This window comes from Lagenorhynchus albirostris, chromosome 13 (assembly GCF_949774975.1).
Source record: "Lagenorhynchus albirostris chromosome 13, mLagAlb1.1, whole genome shotgun sequence".
Taxonomy (NCBI): Eukaryota; Metazoa; Chordata; class Mammalia; order Artiodactyla; family Delphinidae; genus Lagenorhynchus; species Lagenorhynchus albirostris.
The window spans coordinates 9130991-9150201 of NC_083107.1; the positions used below are offsets into that span (position 1 = coordinate 9130991).

Below are 19211 nucleotides of genomic sequence, written 5' to 3' on the forward strand. Positions count from 1 at the left end.
CTTATTCGATTTCACCAGTTGTCCCCACTGTGTCTTTTATAGCAAAATAAAACCCCAGATCCTGTGTTGCATTCAGTTGTCATATCTCTCCTTTCCTTTAATTTGGAGCCATTTTCCAGTATTTCTTTGTGTTTCAGGGTATATTAGAGACCTAGGTTTTCTGTTTGTTTGTTTGCTGGTTTTGGTTGTATCTAAGTATATACCAACCATTGTTCCATACTGATTGATCTTGAGAGCAGTGTGTCATAGTGATTGAGCCAGGGCTCTGAGGCCAGACTACCTGGTTTCAAACGCTTGTTTCACTACTTAATACCTCCGTTATCTTAAACAAGTTTTCTTAACTGTGAAATGCAGATACCAGTACTACCTCTTAGGGTTGTGAGAATTAAATGAACGCATATGTATACATTACTGAGTACAGTGGCTGGCCCAGAGTAAGCTCTCAAAAAACGCTAGCCATTCGTATTCACACCACTAAGTGACATTCCCAGAGACATTTTACCGACATCTTAGCAGTAGCTGGTGTGGCTCTGTGCTCTCCCTCTCCCCTCCCACCCTCCTTTTTTTCACATCTAGGTTCCAGGGAGCAAACTTGGCCAGCTTCCTCAACTGCACTGGGGTTTAGGTTGGTAAACCTGCTTTAAGAGAATGGCTCCTAGATGCTGGTTCATAGACTCGTATTGGTGGGTTACAGAGTTTCACTGGTTTAAGAATAGGAACAGTGAAATGACTTTTCATAAATGTGAAATGTTTTATTAATTATTTATTATAAAATTATATAGTTCTTTCTTTTTTGGTTTAGAATGTTCTTTTTAAAAATGATGTTTATTACAGATGGTTGTCCTGTCATTCATTATTATATTTTAATATATTTAGTAGGCAAAAAAAAAAAAAAAAGCAAGAAAAGGCATACCTATTAATCCCAAAAACATGTTTAGAGATTTTAGTGGTCCATGGCAGTCAATGGTCTGGGAATTACTGCTCTAAAAGACATATGTTTGGCTTTGTGTTTATATATGAACACCTGTGAACAATATATCTAAAAATTCATTAATTTAGTCATTGGTTGAATGAACATTTATTGACTCCCTTCTGAACACCAGACACTGTACTAAATGCTTTACATATTTCATCTTCGTAATTAACCCTGTGAGCTGTGTATTATTCTCCCTGCTTACAGTGAGGAAATAGAATCTCAGAGAGATTACACAGGTGTGAGTGGTGTAACTGCATTTAGAACCTAGGTCTCCCTGATTACAGAGGGCCGAGTGTGCTCTTTTTTACACCTAGTGGTTCGCAGCCTGTGTGCTTTGCACCTGTGGAATTTTAGCATAGGATCCATACAACCACAAGTTCATGAGTCTCTTTTCAATCAAGTTGTGCTGAAGGTGCAATACCGTGTGGAGCGCCTTGTAATACAAAAAGTTGAAGACATCTCCCCACCTTTCCAACATCAACCATTTGGACAATAGGTAGGAGTTCCTAATTTTTGATGACTCTTAAATTAGGAATGAAACTACCACCTTTGCCGGAGTTAGGGTGATTCTTCTGCCTTTGGTTCTGGCTATATATAGGCTGCTTTCCAAGGAAAGAAAACGAGCTGCTGTGTCAAATGAGTGGGTACCCAAGGAACCCTTCAAGAACTCCTGACTGGGCATAGAAGTTAAGATGGCATTTAAAGACATCGTTAATGTGAGGTGGAAGGTGGAAGGCCGAGTCAGGAGTTGCTGAAGTAGACAGATTCCAGCTCCAAAGCTGTGGGACTCTGTGTAGGGCAGTATTTCTTAACTTTGGCTGCACATCCCAGTCGTCTGTGGTGCCTCTTCAAAAATACATAGCCCCGTGCCCCATTCTAGACCTACTGAGTGAGGCTCTTTGACTGCGGGACCCACGTGTATGTGCAGTTGAAAAGCTCCCCCAGGTCATCCTGAGGCCCAGCTTGCCTCTGGCTGATACTGGCTGATTGGCTGCTTCACCAGCCTTGGTAAGGCCCCCTTAGGTTAAGGATCGCCGTCCTAGGCACACCCTTGAAAGTTACAACTTCAACTTTTTTTTTTTTTTTTTTTTTTTACAACTTCAACTTCTGATCACAGGTGCTGGGGTTGATAAATGAAGCAAGGCTTGGGATCATCAGAGCTCACGAGGGCATTTTCAATCCCTTCTTTCCCTAATTGTTCACTGAAGTTACGGGCTTTCTTGTCAGAAGCCCATCTCTGTAAACTGCTGATAACATACTCATGATTCCCTTGTCCTGAATGATAGTTGTAGAAGAGTAGTTTTCCAGTAGTTTAATCATCCACTGATTCATTTCATACCTTTCTGTAATCCTGTACATATGCCACCAGTGGCACAAGAGAAGAGCCGCTACTCTGAGGCTCACCCCAGACCCTTGCTGTGGCCTGTAAGGGGCTGGTGTGAGCTGGCTCCCTCCTCAGCTCACACCAGCCCCTTCTTCACTAGCTGGGTTGAAGACACCCCTGTCATCTTCTGGTCCTTGAATATGCTAACCTCATGCTTCCTGTGCCCTCAGATTTTTTGGTGGCTTCTCTCTAACTACTTGGGTCTCAGCTCAGATGTCTCCTCAGAGAGATGTTTCCTCATCAGTCTCTATTGTGTTACCTATTTTATTTTCATCATAGCATTTATCAGTCTCAAGTGATTTTATTTACTTACTTATTGTTTGTCCCCTCCACTCTAATGTCAGCTCCATGAGAGCAGATGTCTGCCTATCTTGTTTGCCATTGAGCGCCCAGCATCTGGGACTGTGCCTGGCTCGTAACAGGTGCTCACTAAGGATTAGAGGGCAGGAACGCTTTGGGTTCTACACCTTTGCCCACACTTCCTGTAGGGCAGGGCCGAGCTGAGCTTGTACAGGTATCTGTTACTGCTAGTAGCTTAGAACTGTAGCAGTTTTCTGGAGCAAAGCTAAACATGCTTGAACCTTGTGATTTTTCTAAGTCTGTCCTGCTGCAGCGTTCCCACAGAGCTTTTTCTTGCCCACATGTTGTCGGTTAGAATAACTGTTTGGAAATATATGTCCATAAGGCTCAATTACAGGGTAAATGATCCCTTTGGATTAGAGTTAATTTGATAGCCTCTCAAGTGATGGGATTTTTGTCTTCTGGGAAAGAGCTATATCCTCAGATCCTGGGCAGTAAAGGACATCTTGAATTTGGAAGAATTTAGCCCCATTTATCACTCCTGTCTCTCCCCTTGCTAAAGAAATACTGTAGTCTGGGTACAGACCAACTCATGGCCTGACTTTTGGACTGTCAGAGACATAAGTGAGGCCTGCTTGGAGAGTGTGATGCTGTGTGTTTTATAAAGTTTCGGAGAGTTTCAGAACCCCACGTGGGTTAGAGGGGTCTTCCTAGTGGACCCCTTTGAGAATCTGATGATAGCAGCAGACCCTCTCCTTAGAAAATGTACAAACACCTGTGCATATAGTTTTGCCTGTAGTTTTGAGGGGTATGAAGACTTGCGAAGTGCCTTCCATGGACCCTAAAATTCTGTTTGGGGATTTAGACTGGTTTGCTCATCCACCACAGCTGGGTCATAGCTCTTCCATGGCTGTTTCTTTCTGACTTGGTCTCCTGTCTTCTGTGCCCTCTCTTGTTTTTATAATAACCTGCTGGACCCTCTCAGGCCCAGAAGAGACGATATTCTCCCGGAGTCCAGGTACTCAGTTCTTGACCCACCATGGCCATCCCGTACTCCCTATGTGTCCATCCAACATTTGCTACTGTTTAGAATCCGTGTGGCTGTTGTCTCAGGAGTCACCAGTCTCCGATTTTGACTGCATCTTTACCTTGCATGTGGATTGTTTCGGACAATGAGGGACTCACCAAAGAAGTGGCATGTCTCATGTTTCCTGTCCTTTCATCCCCCTGCCTCTCTGCACTGCCTTAGCACTGGGCTTGTTCTGGAATGGTTAGCTCATTATTTCTAGGGAAGAATTTGCTCCACGAGTCTATTGGAGAGAGAGGACCTCTGAAGTAGGTGGGAAAATGGGTGGCATATGAGGAAACTTTCAGTGGGAGAACCTTGCCCTGAGTATTAGTGGGAGAAGTTATGTGTGGTGAAGCTTAAATGGGCTGGGTGGTCTTTTGACGAAGAATAGTCATCTGTGGCCGGAGAACACCACCTTGCAGCCTGGTTCTGGCACTGCCCTTTCTGAGTCCTGACCCATTTAACATCATATGCTTATAGAATTTTAGAATTTGAAAGGTGCTATCCTGAATGGAAAGATTTCCCTGATTGAACAGGTATTTTCAGAATACCTCTGTGTGCAAAATACTTGCCCTGGGGGGGAAGGGATGGAGCTAAGGTGGACACATGCAGAGAGGCATAATAAATGATTTTTCTCTTCAAGAAGTTTACATGGCCATTACACACACACACACACACACACGAAGAAAAACAACAGTCTTGTGTAGACTATAAGTGCCAAATGGCGATCTTTGGGAGGATTCCAGTCAGACTCCAGAGTGTCAGAGGGGCCATTCCAGATCCACCCCAAATGGGTGCAAGGAGGATTCCTGAAGGCAGGTAGAGAGGTCAGTCACCTCTGGGCCATGTCCCTCGAGTGACCATCTCAGTGTGGATTCTTGGGGGCTGCTAGTGATGCGACAGAGTGGTTGTCTGGTCTGCTGTGAGGACCTCAGCTTTATGTGCAGAATTCCTGATGCTGTTTGCACAGGTGTTCCTAAGAGTACTTCCTCACCATTCTCTGCTTTTCCTTCCCTGCTTTCCCAGCGGGTTTTCCCCTACATCTCAGCCATGGTGAACAATGGCTCCCTCAGCTATGATCACGAGCGGGACGGGCGGCCTACAGAGCTGGGGGGCTGTACGGCCATTGTCCGCAATCTCCATTATGACACCTTCCTTGTGATTCGCTATGTCAAGAGGCATTTGACGGTGAGTCCCTGTTCTGGACCTGTTGGCGATACGGGCTGTCTCGCTCCCACTTCCGTGGCCTGGCCCTGATTTATCACTTTTTTATTTTTATTTTTTGCGGTACGTCGGCCTCTCACTGTTGCGGGCCTAGCCGCTCTGTGGCATGTGGGATCTTCCCGGACCGGGGCACGAACCCGTGTCCCCTGCATTGGCAGGCGGACTCTCAACCACTGCGCCACCAGGGAAGCCCTATCTCTTCTTTTTATTCTAGATAATGATGGACATCGATGGCAAGCATGAGTGGAGGGACTGCATAGAGGTGCCCGGTGTCCGTCTGCCCCGGGGCTACTACTTCGGCACCTCCTCCATCACTGGGGATCTCTCAGGTACTGCCATGTGCGTTCCTTACTTGCCCTAACTGAGGTCACATCTCGATAGGCAGCCTGGGTGAGGCTTCTCAGAGGGGAGAGCCAGCCATGCAGAACTCTGGCAAACAAGTGCCCTGTGAGCGCTTATCTTCCTGCACTCTTGTGTCCAGATCCCTTAAAAGCCCAGGCCGGCGGTTATCTAGCACAGTTGTCTTCGGGAGATGTTTGGTGCTAATGGAAAGCAGTGTTTGCCTCTACATCAAGCCAGCTCTTCCAGCCTGTGTTTTGAGTTCTGTGCTTTCCTATTTCTTGTGCCTCTTTTTATAGCCAGGTTCCTGTCCTTTCACCTAATGTGCTTAGTTCCCTTTCTCTTAACAAAGCTTTTCCTTGACTCTGCCCTCCCTCTTCCGACCCCCAGACTCTCCTTTGTGCTCAGACTTTTGAATGTGTTGTGTGTGCAGATGCTTGCGTTTCTAAGACATCCACCTCTGTAGATTTACCCCCATGGTAAATGCTGCACTCAGGCCTATGTCTCTGCCATGCTATTAGCACAAGTAGTTTTGCAAAAGCTCTTCTGTTTCTTCGCTGTTCTGTGTGCTTGCTGTTGGTCCTCTCTTCAGCTTGTTTGACCAATTGCTCTGAAACCCCTGCCTTCCTTGACTTATGTGGCGTTAGCAGTACCGGGCTTTTCTACTGTTCTCTCTCCTCTGGATTTTCTTCCTACTTGTTTCCGATTAGAAGCTTCTTTTATGTGCTTATTCTCTCCCTTGGCTTTAGCATCAATCATAACGTCTTTTCAGAAGAGGTAAAGAATTAAACTTTTGGTTCTTTTGATATAATGTATTATGAGTGAAGCTAGGATGAAGTAGAACTTTCTTCTGGCAAGAAAGAAAGGCAAATACCCATCTGAAATGGGCAGCATCCACTCAGTTTCAGCCGTTGTTGCCAATAGAAAATGTGGGCTCAATGAGGCCATGTCTTCTAGTTTTTCAAGAGAAGCTGGAAATCTGGATTTTTTTAATGAAATCTGATTTTGTAAATCCTGGCAACTAATTATTTTTAAAAAATCAACCTTATTGAGATATGCTTTCCACATAACAGAAGTATATAGTGTGAAGAGATTTGACAAATATTTACATATTATAACCACCATCCCAGTCAAGATACAGAATGTTTCCATCAGGGAAAAGTTCTCTTATGCCCCTTTGCAGGATTCCTCCCTTATCTTGCGTCCAGGCAACCATTGATCTGCTTCCTGTCACTTATAAGAGATTAATTTTGGCAGCCAGTTCTAAATACTGTGCAGGTAGGCCAGAACTGTGGGACATCTTACCTTGGCACAGGGAAGGGGAGGCACAGGCTGGAGATCTTTGCTATGGAATCTTGTTATATGACTCAAGTTGAAAGAGGTATCCCTGTCCACAAGTTTCCTGTGAGCTTGCAGGCTTCTGGGACCTGCTCAGTTAACCTCCTCTTGTACTTGTCAGTGGGAAGTTGTTCCCAACTGTTGGAAATGGCCAAAGAGTAATTTTTTGTTTATCCTAAGGAGTCCTTTGTTCTAAGTTCTTGGCAATAATGCCTAGGTTAGTACATCCATGTTCTCCACCTGTAGGATACCCCTAAATACAAATTGCGTCTTTCTATTAAGGTCTTTCTTGTTAACATCTTAACTTGTTTTGCTGTGGATTATTGGAAACTGCTGAGAAAGGACACATCACAGCTGTCCCAGCCTTTGATGCCCCTACATTGTGAGGAGCATCACTGTGGTTCTTTATCCTGTGCCATGGTTTAATCTCAGTCCTGGCAGAGAAAACATTTTTTCTAATTGAAGGTAAATCCAGTTTTTTTACCTGGGGGTCTGCTAAAGATTCTGAGAGTCCAAGCAGCTATAAATGCCATCCTAATAATAGAGATGGCAAGAAATCCGGTCTGCAAAAACCAACCTAGTAGCAGTGAGCACCCCTAGCACCCATATTTGTGGTCTCTTAGTACAAATACCAATACTAACGGGAACAGGAGCTTCTTGGGGAAATGGCTAATGCCGGGTCTAAGGTAGGAAATACAGGCTGAAAACTTCCTAGAAAAGCAAGGAAGATACCAAAAACTTCTGGGTTCGTGTAAAAGGACTTGGGAGCCAACTTCAGTAGGCTCCCACTGGATAAACTTGGGTTGGGTTGAGCTTCAGTAAGAGATACAACTTCAGTGTATTGAGACGCGTCAAGTATGTTTGACTGTCTGAATTTATAATGTTACTTTAAAAAAGGAGAGAAAAAATTGAGTCCCTAACTTCTTCATCCTTCTCTGGTAATTAATAGTGAGATTCAGGGTCACAGTTACTGCAAAGAATTAGGCACAGTCCAGAAGGGAAGTGTGTTCCAGGCCAATAGCTGTGCCCTGCTCATGGCCCGTTAAACAGCTGCTGTGAGGCCCTCTCCTGTCTTGCTTGTGTGTGTTGTCCATGTTAAAGGGAAGCTGTGGGGCTACTGTGTCTCCTTTCACTAGAAGGTTTTACGTGTGATTGGGGGTTAGTTCTTGTATCGTCTCTAAATTTTATTTTATTTTTATTTATTTATTTTTATAACATTGACTTTCCTTTTTTTATATATTTTATTTATTTATTTATTTATGGCTGCGTCGGGTCTTAGTTGTGGCTCGCGGGATCTTCATTGCAGCATGCAGGATCTTTCGTTGTGGCACGCGGGCTTCTCTCTCTCTAGTTGTGGAGTGCGGGTTTTCTCTCTAGTTGTGCGCGGGCTCCAGGGCATGTGAGCTCTGCAGTTGTGGCACCGCAGCTCCAGAGCACGTGGGCTCTGTAGTTTGCAGCACGCCGGCTCTCTACTTGAGGTGCCGTGGGCTTAGTTGCCCCGAGGCATGCGGGATTGTAGTTCCCCGACCAGGGATCGAACTCGCGTCCCCTGCATTGGAAGGCGGATTCTTTACCACTGGACCACCAGGGAAGTCCCTCTCTAAATTTTAAAATTATATAGGTAATGCATGCTTGTTGATAAAAACTATAAATGCAGGATAATGTAGAATATTCCCTGTTCTTTGTCCTTATTTTTAGATGAGAAACAAGTTTCAGTTATTTTTTTTCAGGTCACTTTGTTAGCTGTGGATTAGAAGCTTGAACCAAGACATTCTGTTCAGGGTGGCTTGAGTAATCCTTGTTCTCTTTTTCTTTAGACAACCATGATGTCATTTCCCTGAAGTTGTTTGAGCTGACGGTGGAGAGAACCCCAGAAGAGGAGAAGCTGCATCGAGATGTGTTCCTGCCCTCGGTGGACAACATGAAACTGCCCGAGAGTGAGCACGGGGGATCCTGGGGAAAGGCCCCATGGCCAGTGAGGAGGCTGAGGGCTGTGGGGGTCTGGGGTGACATGCAGTACAGCTGGGCGGGGCTGCCTGTTTTCGGGGTTCTTCTCCGAAGCACTTGGAGCACTTGCCCCTGCTTTCTCGCTTGTCTCTGTGTTACAGATGAGCAGACTGTGGGCTGTTAGGTTTTAAATTGCGGCATCCGGAAAGGGAGAGTCTGAGCTCTAGCTCCCAGAAATGGGGACTCGATAGCTTGTTGGTTGGCCCTTCCCACCGGGCGGGCTCCCTCATTCTGACTTGCTTCTCTCTTGCTTTCTTAGTGACAGCCCCGCTGCCGCCCCTGAGTGGCCTGGCCCTCTTTCTCATCGTCTTTTTCTCTTTGGTGTTTTCCGTATTTGCCATTGTCATTGGGCTCATACTCTACAACAAATGGCAGGACCAGAGCCGAAAGCGCTTCTACTGAGCCCTCCTGCGATCACGACCTCTGTGACTGTCACCCAGGAGTATGGGAGGAGCAGGCACTGGCCTGAGCACATAGCCAGGCGGGTCTTCTCTCGTCTCCAGCAGCTGGTCAAGGACTCGGTTCTGTCACTGGAGCTTTGAGTGCAGGGACGCTGCGTTCCCATGGTCACCCATGAGGACGTCTAACTCTGGATCAGGAAGCCCACCCCCCTGGGCAATGCTGCTGTGATGTGCCTTTCCCCGCAGTCCTGCCACTTGGGAGCGAAGAGGGATGGAGAGAACATAGGCTGTCATGATGCCAAAACCACCGGAAAGAGTGTCATAGCCCAGGCTGCCTTGTTGTTGGGCTCAGAGGACCCTCGTACTTCATTCTTAAATCTGCAAAGACTAGAAAACTGATAACTCCTCATACCTTCCAGCCATCTGTCCACTGGTTTTTGCTTTTTGTCTAAGCCTCTCTCCACCTGAGGAGCTTTCCTTGGAAATCTGGATGGAAACTTCTTCCCTGCCTTGCCTTCCTCCCCTCCATTCATTGTCCTCTGCAGATGCAACCTGAGCTGGAAAAGACATCTGGCTGCCTCTCTCTGCCTGGGGCTACACAGCAAACTTGAGTTTCACTGACCCTCATTAGGTGGCCGTAGGGAGGGGGCATTCTGCTGGGGCTCACGGCTCTAGCCTTTGTTCTTGCGGGTGATCTTGGTTCTGTTGGTGTGGTCATGACCCTCCCAATTAGGTCCCTTTAGGCCCTCAGCCAGGTTTGGCTGAAAGCTGGTGTGCAGGTCAAGAGAAGCTTGGGAGACGTCACGGATGCAGTGGGACTAACTGTGAAACTGACTGCTCCACTTTTTGACACCGAAAGCAACACCTGTCACATGATCTGACCACGTGGAGATGTTTCTGGACTCTCTGGAGCCTGCTTAGCTGCATGTCTTGTGTTCATCATAATTTTTGGAAGCCTACTTAGAGTGTTCAAAATGTAAGGAAACTTTGTTCTTATAGCCTGAGCTTGGATACTCCCCAAAGAGGAAACCTGGCTTCTCTTTCTTAATGGATAAGGAATGGTTGTTGTAAATCTGGAAGCAGTAGACCCCCGGCATCTGTGCCTGGAAGAGTTCATTGTCATTTGAGCAGCCGAGCCTGAGTGTCCTCTGTGGGTCAGCCCTGATTCCACTGCCTTACCTGATGAGGGGTCACGTGCTGCTCACCTGTCTGCCCTGTGATTCCATTGCTAACAGGCCGGAGGCTCCCTGGAGGGCTTGGACTCTGAGCTCTCCTAGCTCTGTGCTTCTGTAGCCTGAGGGAAAGTCTTAACATGGCTGATGGAAACCAAACGTGAACTTCTGAGTGGCCTTCCTTTTACGGGTGGGTTTGGCTGAGCCGTAAGCCATCCACGCTTGCCCTGCCTTCTGGGTTGGGAAAGCCCTCTGCTCAGCCCTGAAGGAAAGGAGGGTTACCTTGCCTGGCTGTGGGTTTCTGTTGTCCTCAGCTTTCTTGTATCCTTCCCATAGGCGGTAGTGCCCTCGTGCAGGTGGGATGACAGTGGGACCCTCCTGACCTCCCCCCATGGCAGAGCGGCTCCAGAGTGACAGAGGGTCAGCTGGGGCCCCGGGCTTGGCTTTCGGACCAGGTGGAACTGAGAAAGCAAATGGCTGTTCTGTGTTTTTGAGTTCCGGGGGAGGTTGGCTAGACCCCTGCAGTGGGAGGACACCGGTGGGCTCGTGAGCTGGCCCGGGCAGGGGTGCAGGAGGGGCAGCTCAGCGTGGAGATCGTCACACTTGTGGCTTTTGTGTGATTCTAGCTTATGAGGTCCTTGAGGCTCTGTGAAGAGGGCGGGGAAGACGTGAAATGCAGTCCCCCCACCCGGGCCAGCCTCAGAGCAGTGTGTGGTGCAAGGAAACAATCTGACTAGCGTGGTAGGTTCTGCTCTGGCTCTCCCCTTTTGTTCTAGAAACATGCTTCCCGTCATGAGTGGGGCCGAAGGTCGTTCTGGGCGCTGGAGTCCCAGCTGCGTCCCAGAGGAGGGGGCCACCTGGTCACGTGAGGGGTGAGAGCGGTGGCCTCGGCCGGCTGCTTACCCCGCGTGAGCCACCTTTCCTCACAGGTGCCCTTCCTTGCCTTCTGTTTTCCTGTGACGTCAGGGCCTCTTAGAGTGGAAGAGTCCCTGGAGACTCGAGGAGGTGCGTAAGGGTGACATCATCCCCATCCTTGTGAGTCTTGTCTGAGAGCCTGGCGTTTTCAGCCTTTCATGGTGTTGTGAAACCCCCCCCCAAATTACAGGGTGACTCCATTACAAAAGTTGTTTATTTCAGTGGAAAATTACAACTCTGCCCTTCTTGTTGGAAGTGGTCTGAACAGAATGGTCAGAATATCCCTAGACCCCGGAAACAAGGAACTGGTAGGAAGCCCAAGGGTAGTGCTGTGGATGGGCAGGAGAAAAGCCTGGCAGACACTGCGGGGAATTAGTCTGGTGGGGCTGGAAGTTCTGGGAAAATAGCTCACAGGTGATTTATGTGTCCCTGGAGGAGTTTCAGCTTATGGCCTGTTGTAGATTTCAGGTTCTGATGGGAGTGGTGAGGTTGGAAGAGTTGGCGTTGCTGGTGTTTAGTGAATTGATGATATTGGCGTATATTTGAATGGGAGCGCTCAGCCGAAGTTCAGGCTTGACCCAGCTCATGGCCAAATAGTTCTAGAGAGAATAGATAAGAGTTCGCCTGAAGTAGCAACCTGAGGGCTCTCTCTTGGGTCATCCCGAGAGCAGCTGTGCCTTTTCCCCTGTCTCCAAGGTTGTCACTCACCGGAGCTGAATAGATAAAGTTGAACAGCAGAAGCCCTATAAGCAGGATGATTGAGATGGCTATGATTTTGAAGCGGTAGCGTTTCCAGAAAACATGGATGAACCTTGTAACGGGTGACCGAAACCACATGAGCAAGGTATGGGTGCGTCTGTCCAGGAGCAGAGATGGCAGAGAATGGAGGGCAGAGGGAAACTTCAGGTCAAGCAATCCAGAGCAAAGGTCTTTCATTTTAAAAAAGCAACTTCTGCTTCTGCCCTCCCCCGTCCCCAGCTGTTCTCCCCGATTGAGCCGGAGTGGGGAGGTGGGGGGCGGTAATTATCCCTCTTTACTTGTCAGCCTCCTTCCCTGGTCACCACCCCATACAGACTGCTAGGCCCCGCAGCTCAGCTTTGTGAACGAGGAAGAGGCTTGGTGCCTTTGCCCTGCAGGACCCTTACAGGGGAGGATGGAGTGTAGGGTATTGGTTGGGTTCCGACTGGCCTCTTCCTGCTGCCTTGATTAAGGCTTCCTTCTCTGTCAAAATCTCCAGGGTCATCTTCACTTTACCCTAGAAACACCATGGGTGGTGGGAGCTGAGCTCAGACGGCAGGAGCAAGGATAGTTTTAAAGTCCTCTTCCCAGGGTCCAGAAAGGGAAAGGGATTTAGCTCAGGCCCCCAGGGTCTGTCAGAGCCAAGTTACGCGGCACAGTAGTCAGCCCTGTCCTAGGCAATAGGCACCTTCCCCAGCGCCTACCGACAAGCGCCATTTGCCGCCATCGAGGACCTGGCAAGGCCACCAGCCGCTTACAGTCTTCATCTTAAAGAGGGAGCAGTGCTTGTACTGGAGGAAGTGAGGCCGCTTGGGGTCAGCATCCATCATCCTGATGGAGCATAGCTTGGCGTGCCGGGCCGGGAGGGGCATGTCAGACAAATCCAGCTCCAGGACCCCTGAGCCCAGAGAAATGCCGTCAGCAAAAAGGAGCTCCCTGTCCTGTGGTCGCGGGCCCTGTGCCAGGATCTCACCCAGGAAGTCATCCGCGGAGATGATGTTATTGTCCCAGATCTGGATGATGAGCCGGGCTGGGAACTTCATCACCGTGGGGTCCAGGCTCCATATGTAGTCCTGGAGGATGGCAGGAGAGCGTATTTCCGGCCTGTCTCCTCTGAGAGTTCCTTTGGCCACTTAGCAGCCCATCACCCAGCAGTGATGGACCATTGAGGAGGAGGAGAAAGTGGGCGAGGGGGAGCGGGGAGTGGTTCCACCCAAGGCCACATTCCAAGTGTCTTGGTGCAGCTCGCAGGCTCTGAGGGGAGAGGTAGGAGTGCATCCCGCTCCTGGGCCTGTTACCTTCTGACTCAAGACGCACGCTTGCTCTGCTGCCAGGTAGTCCAAGGTGAAGATGAACCGCCAATTGAAGATGCCCTCCCCCGTCAGGGAGTGGTAGTGGACATCTGTCTTCTGCATGTCCTTCTCCAGCCCGAATAACCACCTGGGGCCAAAGTCCACTCACCTGGGGTTCACTCGGATTGTCCCCACCCCTAGCTGGAACCCTGGGAGGAGGGCTGCCCAGTAGACGCCAGGCACGGGTGGAAATGGAGAGACAGAACTGGGCAAGTCTGAGGGCACTCTTGACGGAGCCCCGCTCCTCTCCCTCACCCTTTGACATAGATGTCGCTCATCCTCTCGGTACTTAAACTGTTTTCCTTCAGGTCCATGTGGGCAGTTTTCCAGATAATGCAGCGCAGCTCATACCTGTAGCCACTGTTCTCTGAGGCTTTGCTGAGGAATAGCTCCCCAGCTGCAACCTCGGTGAGGGAAGAGAGGCCTGGGAGGCTGCCCTCCGTGCCTACCCAAGTCGTGCTGCGTTTGGGGGACCACAGGGAAAGGAGGCTCCCCAGTTTCCCAACAGAGGAAAAGAATCACCGTGACTCAGTGTTGGAGCCCACTGGTGCTCCGCACGCTGGGAAGGCCACACCGAGTGGTACAGTTGCTCGGGAGATGGGTGTCACTCACCTCCTAGGCTTTCTGGGCCCAATGTTGAATGGGGGGCCAGGAGGACCAAGCTTCTTGGGGAAGATGTCCACCCACATTTGCACCTTTCCCTAGAGTGGAGATGAATTCGCTGGCTGGGGTTGGCCAGCCCCCGTTCTCCGCATCCTGGTCTGGGGGGGGCCCTGTCTCAGCTTCTAGGTCTGCTGAGGCTGTGTTTCCAACACCGAGTGGTGGGGTATCGAGGCATCTGGGAGGTGGGATGGACTTCAGACCGGAAGTCAGCACACCGCCCCTCAGCTTCCACTTGTTTCTTTTTTTGGCTGGGAGAATAGTGCAGTAAGGCTGGGAGCATAGGATGGCTACGAGGCTGATGGCTGTGGCGCACGGATGTCAAGTGTAACCGGGGTCTGGAGGGTTGATGCCATTTAACAGGTCCTGCTGGACAGCCTCTCTGGATGGCGCTCCAGAATGGGATTGGGGCTGCAATTATTAGCCACCTTAGTGGCCCTGAGTAAGAGTAAACTAGGTGATCTCCAGGTCATTTTATGTTGTGGAACCACATCCTAAGGATGTCAAGCTATCCACAAAGCACAGGGGTCTAGGAGAGAAGGGTTGAAGCTGGTGAGAAAAGGGGAGACAAAAGAGTTAAGAGGGTAGGACTACCAACAGTGGAAGACAGATTCCTTTAAACCATGTGACCTAGGTTTATTCTTTTGAAATTGGCCCCATTTAATGAGAAAACAGGTTTAATGAGGATGGTTTTAAAAAGTGCTCAGTAGAGAACTTTGTATCTAGAATGTGCTATCAGCTTGAGAGATTTGGAGAATGAGGTGAGCCGTTCTGGTGGCTGGAGGGTAGGGGATAATTAGGGTGCCTGTGGGGATTTTTATTCCTCCTGTTAGGGGTTCCTTGCCGTGGAGAAAACACAGCCTGCACTTAACAGCCAAGCCGGGGCTGTGGCGCCTGCACTCTGACCCCGGGTGCTACCTCCTTAACCCTCCTCGGGGGACTAAGGCAGTGCTGGCACCGGCGGGGAAGGCCCCGAAGCACTTCCACAGCTGACACGGGGCCTCGGTTTCTTGTTGGTGACTTTTCCAGCTCTGAACTTCTCCATTCTAAGAGACACCACTGCGACTTCTTGCTTATTAACATGCACAGAATGTGCTTGTCTTCTTTTCACGTACATCTGTGGGTGCCCGGCCTCTCCTTCCCCTCTTGTCCTGGATGGGTGGGCTTCCCCACCTCCTGATCCAGCCCCTCCAGTCTCATACCTGGTCGATGCCCGGCTGGCTGTCGCTGTACAGCGTGCGGGTCTCCACGTGCTCAGGTACCAGTCCCTGGGTGTGCAGGAGGTACAGCGCAAGGCGTTCTTTCTTAGATCCCAAAAAGCGAGCAGTAGGGGGCTTCAGCTCTAGATTGGAGGGGGATGGAAGGAGGGGATCACGAGGTCATTAGCCTTCCCGTCTCCCACGTAGGCCCCTTCTCCACCCTCAGCCTGGGCAGTGGACTTGGTTATCCGTTACAGGCGAGAAGGGGAGGCGGGCAGCTCCTCCATCCTGTAGCCCCACTTGTCGCAGAGGCCCAGCTCTGTGCTTTCTGGCAGTGTGCTGTGCTTCTCACCAAAGCTTTGCAGTCTGAATTTTTTCCCATTGTAAAACACAGAGTCATCCTCAGGGCTGAACAGAGGCGGAGGCAGTCCTTTCTGCCTGGCATGGTGTTCCAAGAGCAGGCTTGGGGGCATCTGATCCCGCCACCTAAAGGGCCCTGACCTGTGGGGAAAAGGTGGGGAGATCTGAGTCCTGGAGAAGCCTCTGCTTCGAGCTGCAGGCTGACCAGTGCTGGGAGCAGGGGTGCAGACAGGTGCGGGCCCTGGTTCCCCAGCCTGGGATGCAGGCGTCTTTGAGGGGAGCCGTGGGCTTACTCTTCCACCACCACCCCCCCACCCCGTGCTCCCTTGCCCTGGTTCAGGTCCACGCTTACTGGCAGTAGGATTTGGAGAGCCCACAACGAGCTCCAAAGCCAGACAGGAGTCGGTTTTCAAGGTCAATGACTGTGGTTCCAATCTTATCATCGGGTGAAAATAGGTCAAAGTCATACAGCTGGATCTCTAGGTCCTTCTCCAGGGGGATGGTGCAGCTCATTTCAAACATCCTTGGGTGAGGGTGTTGGAGACACAGAGACCGAGGACCATGTTATCTACACAGCTCCCTCTCCAGCATCCCAACCACACGTGCCCGTGCTCTACCCCCTGTTTGGCCCTGGTGAATTTGGAGAGCAGAGCCTGGGATGGCTCTTGTCCGCCAATAGCCATCCCTCAGTCGTGGCTGGGAGTAACTTTGGACAGGCCTGGGGTGTGGGACTCTGAGCTCCCTTCCCAGGCAAAGTGGTTGAGGGGGGAGGGGAGAGCTGGGCTGCCCATCAATGCATCTTCTGTCTGTTGGACACTGTGCTAGGAACGTGGAGGCTAGAAAGGAACGTGAGAGTTCTCTGCCTTCTAGAACTGCTCCCGGCACAGGGAGCGGGGACGTGGGGTCGGGTGCGTTGGGGCATCTCACACGCCAAAGATGGGGTCCAGAGTGTTGGGCTGGTACTTGTCCCGGTTGCCAAGCTTTGTCTTTCCCAGTTTCAGGATCACATAAGGGTCACACTGGGGTTCAGATAGACGTGAGAAAAGGACGGGAAATGCAGAGTCAGCCCAGGTTGGTCAGGGAGGGCGGGAGTGGGGCAGAAAGGAGCCCCTTGTACCAGATGGGGCCTGTGGGAAGTTGGCAGTCTGGGTGTCCGCCTGAGGGAGCTCCGGGATGCTGGGGTGTAGGGTGAGGTGAGAGGGGTGCCCGGGCTGGGGGCTGGGGAAGACGAGCGCTGCGGTTCAGGGCTGCTCGTTACCAGGCCGTTGGTGTCTTGGGGCTGCAGGTTGGCTGCTCGCACCACGTACACCCGCACCAAGCACTGCTGAGGGAAGTCCTCTTTCTTAGGCCAAGGCAGGAACTGGCGAGGGGGCTTGGGGGTGTCTGGATTCTCAGGAAAGGGGTAGACACGGAATTGGCCCTGTGTGTGTGTTGGGGAGGGAAGGTATTGGCCTCTGGCCTGGCTCTGTAGAGCCCTCCAGGAGGTACCCCTGGTCTGTGTTGAGGGTGGCAGGGATGAAACCCGTGAGGACGGGTAGGGACATGTGCCGCAGAGATGCTCTACGGGGACCACGGTGGTGTTTTCCGCTGAAGGGAGGTCTCGTTCCACCCCCACCCATCCCTTGGGGTCCGCACTTGTTTTCGAAGGCTCTAGGGCCTCCGAGAGCAGCACAGGCCCGAGCTGGGACTGAGAAGCCCTCGCCCTTCCTGAGTTGGGGGAGGCCACCCTGAGTCCCTGCAGAGGTCAGTCTCTGCCCCCCACTCCCAAGACTGTCAAGCCCTCCGTGCCCCATCCTCATGCCGAGCGTATAGAACCAGCGCTCCTGTCAGAGTCTTCCCCGGACAGAAGGGGCACGAGGTGACAGGTGCAGCTAGGCAGGGCTGGGACACGCACCTTGAACTCCCCTACCACAGGGCTGTCCAGCTTGGGCCTTTCTTGGTAGAGCCTGAAGGTCTGGCAGAAGTCCTGCAGGCCCTGGAAGGCTGGCACGGCCTCCAGCTCGCAGTCGTATACCTGTGGGAGGGCGTGTGCGACCCGGCTGGCGGGGGGAGCTGGCCAGGGCTTGAGGGGACCATTCCTAGGATCGGGGTTGATGGGCCACCCAGGTCTCGCCCCAGAGCATCTGCCCCGGGGTCAGCAGAGCTGCTGCTGGTGGGCAGCCCTGGTTCCTGAAAGGGTGTGGCCTGTGGCGGCGTGGCCAGGAGTCTTGTGAAAAGGAAGCCACCCCCCGACTTGGTGGTTCCCCAAGGACTCGGGGCTGGGTTTGTTGGCCTCTCCCCGCAGATTTTCTCCATCCTTCATCAGTCTCCCGTCGTAGGGGCCTGCAAACCTTCAGGGTGTGATACTCTTTGTACTTGTACTTTAGGGACAGGGGAGCATCTCCTGTGGCCCAGAACAGCTTGCTCCACCAGTCCACTTCCTGGTCGTGTTCATCCTGGCAGTGAGGAGGAGGGGCATTTTGGCCCTCGGGGAGAAGGCACCGTGGCCTTCCTCTGCCCGGAGTCATGCTGCCCCACCTCCCTGAGCTGCCTGGACTTGTTCCTTATTCCCCGGGGCTGAGCCTACGTCACCTCAGCGTTGCTGGACTTGAACCAGAACTTTTCATAAAGGTAACCTAGGAGCTGAAAAATGATGGCGGTGAGCTAGGCAAGGCCGGGCCGCCCGGTCCGCCCACCGCCTCTGACTTCCGAGCTCAGAAGGGGTTCGAGGCCACGGCTTCCTGCCCTGGCTCCCTTGCCCTTCACAGAGGCTTTTTAATTCAGGGATCCTCAGACATAGGACTGGGGCTGAGAAGGAGGGTCAGGTTAGTTCTCGGTTCTCATTGCCCACAGCTCCACACTTAACTCTGGAAAGGCTCAGAAGTTCAGAGCCTCAGGCCCCACCCCAGGCCTCCTGAAGCTGAGTCTGCTTTTGCTCCAGATGCCAAAGGATTCCTGTGCGTTCGAGGTTGACAGGTGCTGCTCTAGAGCAGCAGTTCTGAACTTTGGAAACACTGGAATCACCTGGGGCGGGGGTGGGGCGTAGGTGGTTTGGGCTTGAATAAAATAATTGCTGCTTCTGGTTCCTACCCCCAGCAACTGGTCAGAAACCATTTTGGGGGGGGGGCGGGCTGTGCAGCACGTGGGGTCTTAGCTCCCCGGCCAGGGATCGAACCCATGCCCCCTGCAGTGGAAGCGCGGAGTCCTAACTACTGGACCGCCAGGGAAGTCCCTCAGGATTTTTAAAACTCTCGGGCATTTCTAATGTGCAGTCCAGGTTGAGATCACTGCTTTCGAGTTCCCGTGAACAAGTAGGCCTCACGCTGGGGGCGCGGATATCGGAACTCTGTTTAATCTGTACCCTCCTCAGACACAAGGGCTGTTTCCTCTAAATGGCATGGGGCCTCCAGCCCTTTACTCACCTCCTGGTACTTCTTCACAGACAGCACTGCGTGGAGAAAGCGCAGTCATGAGTCTCAGGAGAAGGGAGAAGTGGGGGGGGAGGGGAGGGCCACCAACCCAGCAGGACAGCCAGGGCCTTGGCCACTCCCAGTGCCAGCGTGTTGGTGAGGTCTGGGGAGGGGCAAGGAGAAAGGGCCGTACTTGGAGGCCGTGGGGGCATGTAGTCCTGAGCCCACGGGTCACAGAGGTAGGGCTGTAGGGAGTCAACGTTGGCCTGACCCACCACGGTCTCCTGGCCGAAGTCCTGGTTGTCCACCACCTTCAGCACCAGGGGCAGCGCGAAGGCCTCATCCGTAGGCATGTACTGCAGCCCCAGGGAGAGGCCAGGGCGTGAGG

The 19211-nt window shown here is 51.5% G+C and overlaps 2 protein-coding genes across 7 annotated transcripts in view; one reads left to right on the top strand and one right to left on the bottom strand.

Annotated features, from left to right (window-relative positions):
- Positions 1-10369, top strand: part of LMAN2L (lectin, mannose binding 2 like) — a 39664-nt gene extending 29295 nt beyond the window's left edge. For 4 of the 6 annotated variants that reach the window (XM_060170040.1, XM_060170041.1, XM_060170036.1 and 1 more), the window contains 5 exons: positions 3646-3678; positions 4756-4917; positions 5168-5282; positions 8448-8567; positions 8897-10369. In XM_060170040.1, coding sequence (XP_060026023.1) covers positions 3646-3678; positions 4756-4917; positions 5168-5282; positions 8448-8567; positions 8897-9039 — 573 coding nt within the window. In that variant the 3' untranslated portion in view covers positions 9040-10369. The remainder of the gene's footprint in view (positions 1-3645; positions 3679-4755; positions 4918-5167; positions 5283-8447; positions 8568-8896) is intronic. The other 2 variants (XM_060170037.1, XM_060170039.1) reach the window with 2 other exon arrangements.
- A 1054-nt stretch (positions 10370-11423) lies between these two features.
- The window catches only part of FER1L5 (fer-1 like family member 5), a 48355-nt gene continuing 40567 nt past the window's right edge, over positions 11424-19211 (bottom strand). The window contains exons 36-53 of the mRNA XM_060170035.1: positions 19017-19179; positions 18836-18861; positions 18006-18056; positions 17765-17869; positions 17329-17448; positions 16693-16854; positions 16362-16453; positions 15787-15957; positions 15427-15575; positions 15078-15217; positions 13828-13916; positions 13471-13566; positions 13162-13303; positions 12837-12936; positions 12568-12761; positions 12271-12380; positions 11834-11981; positions 11424-11724 (exon numbers count right to left, since the gene is read on the bottom strand). Coding sequence (XP_060026018.1) covers positions 11590-11724; positions 11834-11981; positions 12271-12380; positions 12568-12761; positions 12837-12936; positions 13162-13303; positions 13471-13566; positions 13828-13916; positions 15078-15217; positions 15427-15575; positions 15787-15957; positions 16362-16453; positions 16693-16854; positions 17329-17448; positions 17765-17869; positions 18006-18056; positions 18836-18861; positions 19017-19179 — 2193 coding nt within the window. The 3' untranslated portion in view covers positions 11424-11589. The remainder of the gene's footprint in view (positions 11725-11833; positions 11982-12270; positions 12381-12567; positions 12762-12836; positions 12937-13161; positions 13304-13470; positions 13567-13827; positions 13917-15077; positions 15218-15426; positions 15576-15786; positions 15958-16361; positions 16454-16692; positions 16855-17328; positions 17449-17764; positions 17870-18005; positions 18057-18835; positions 18862-19016; positions 19180-19211) is intronic.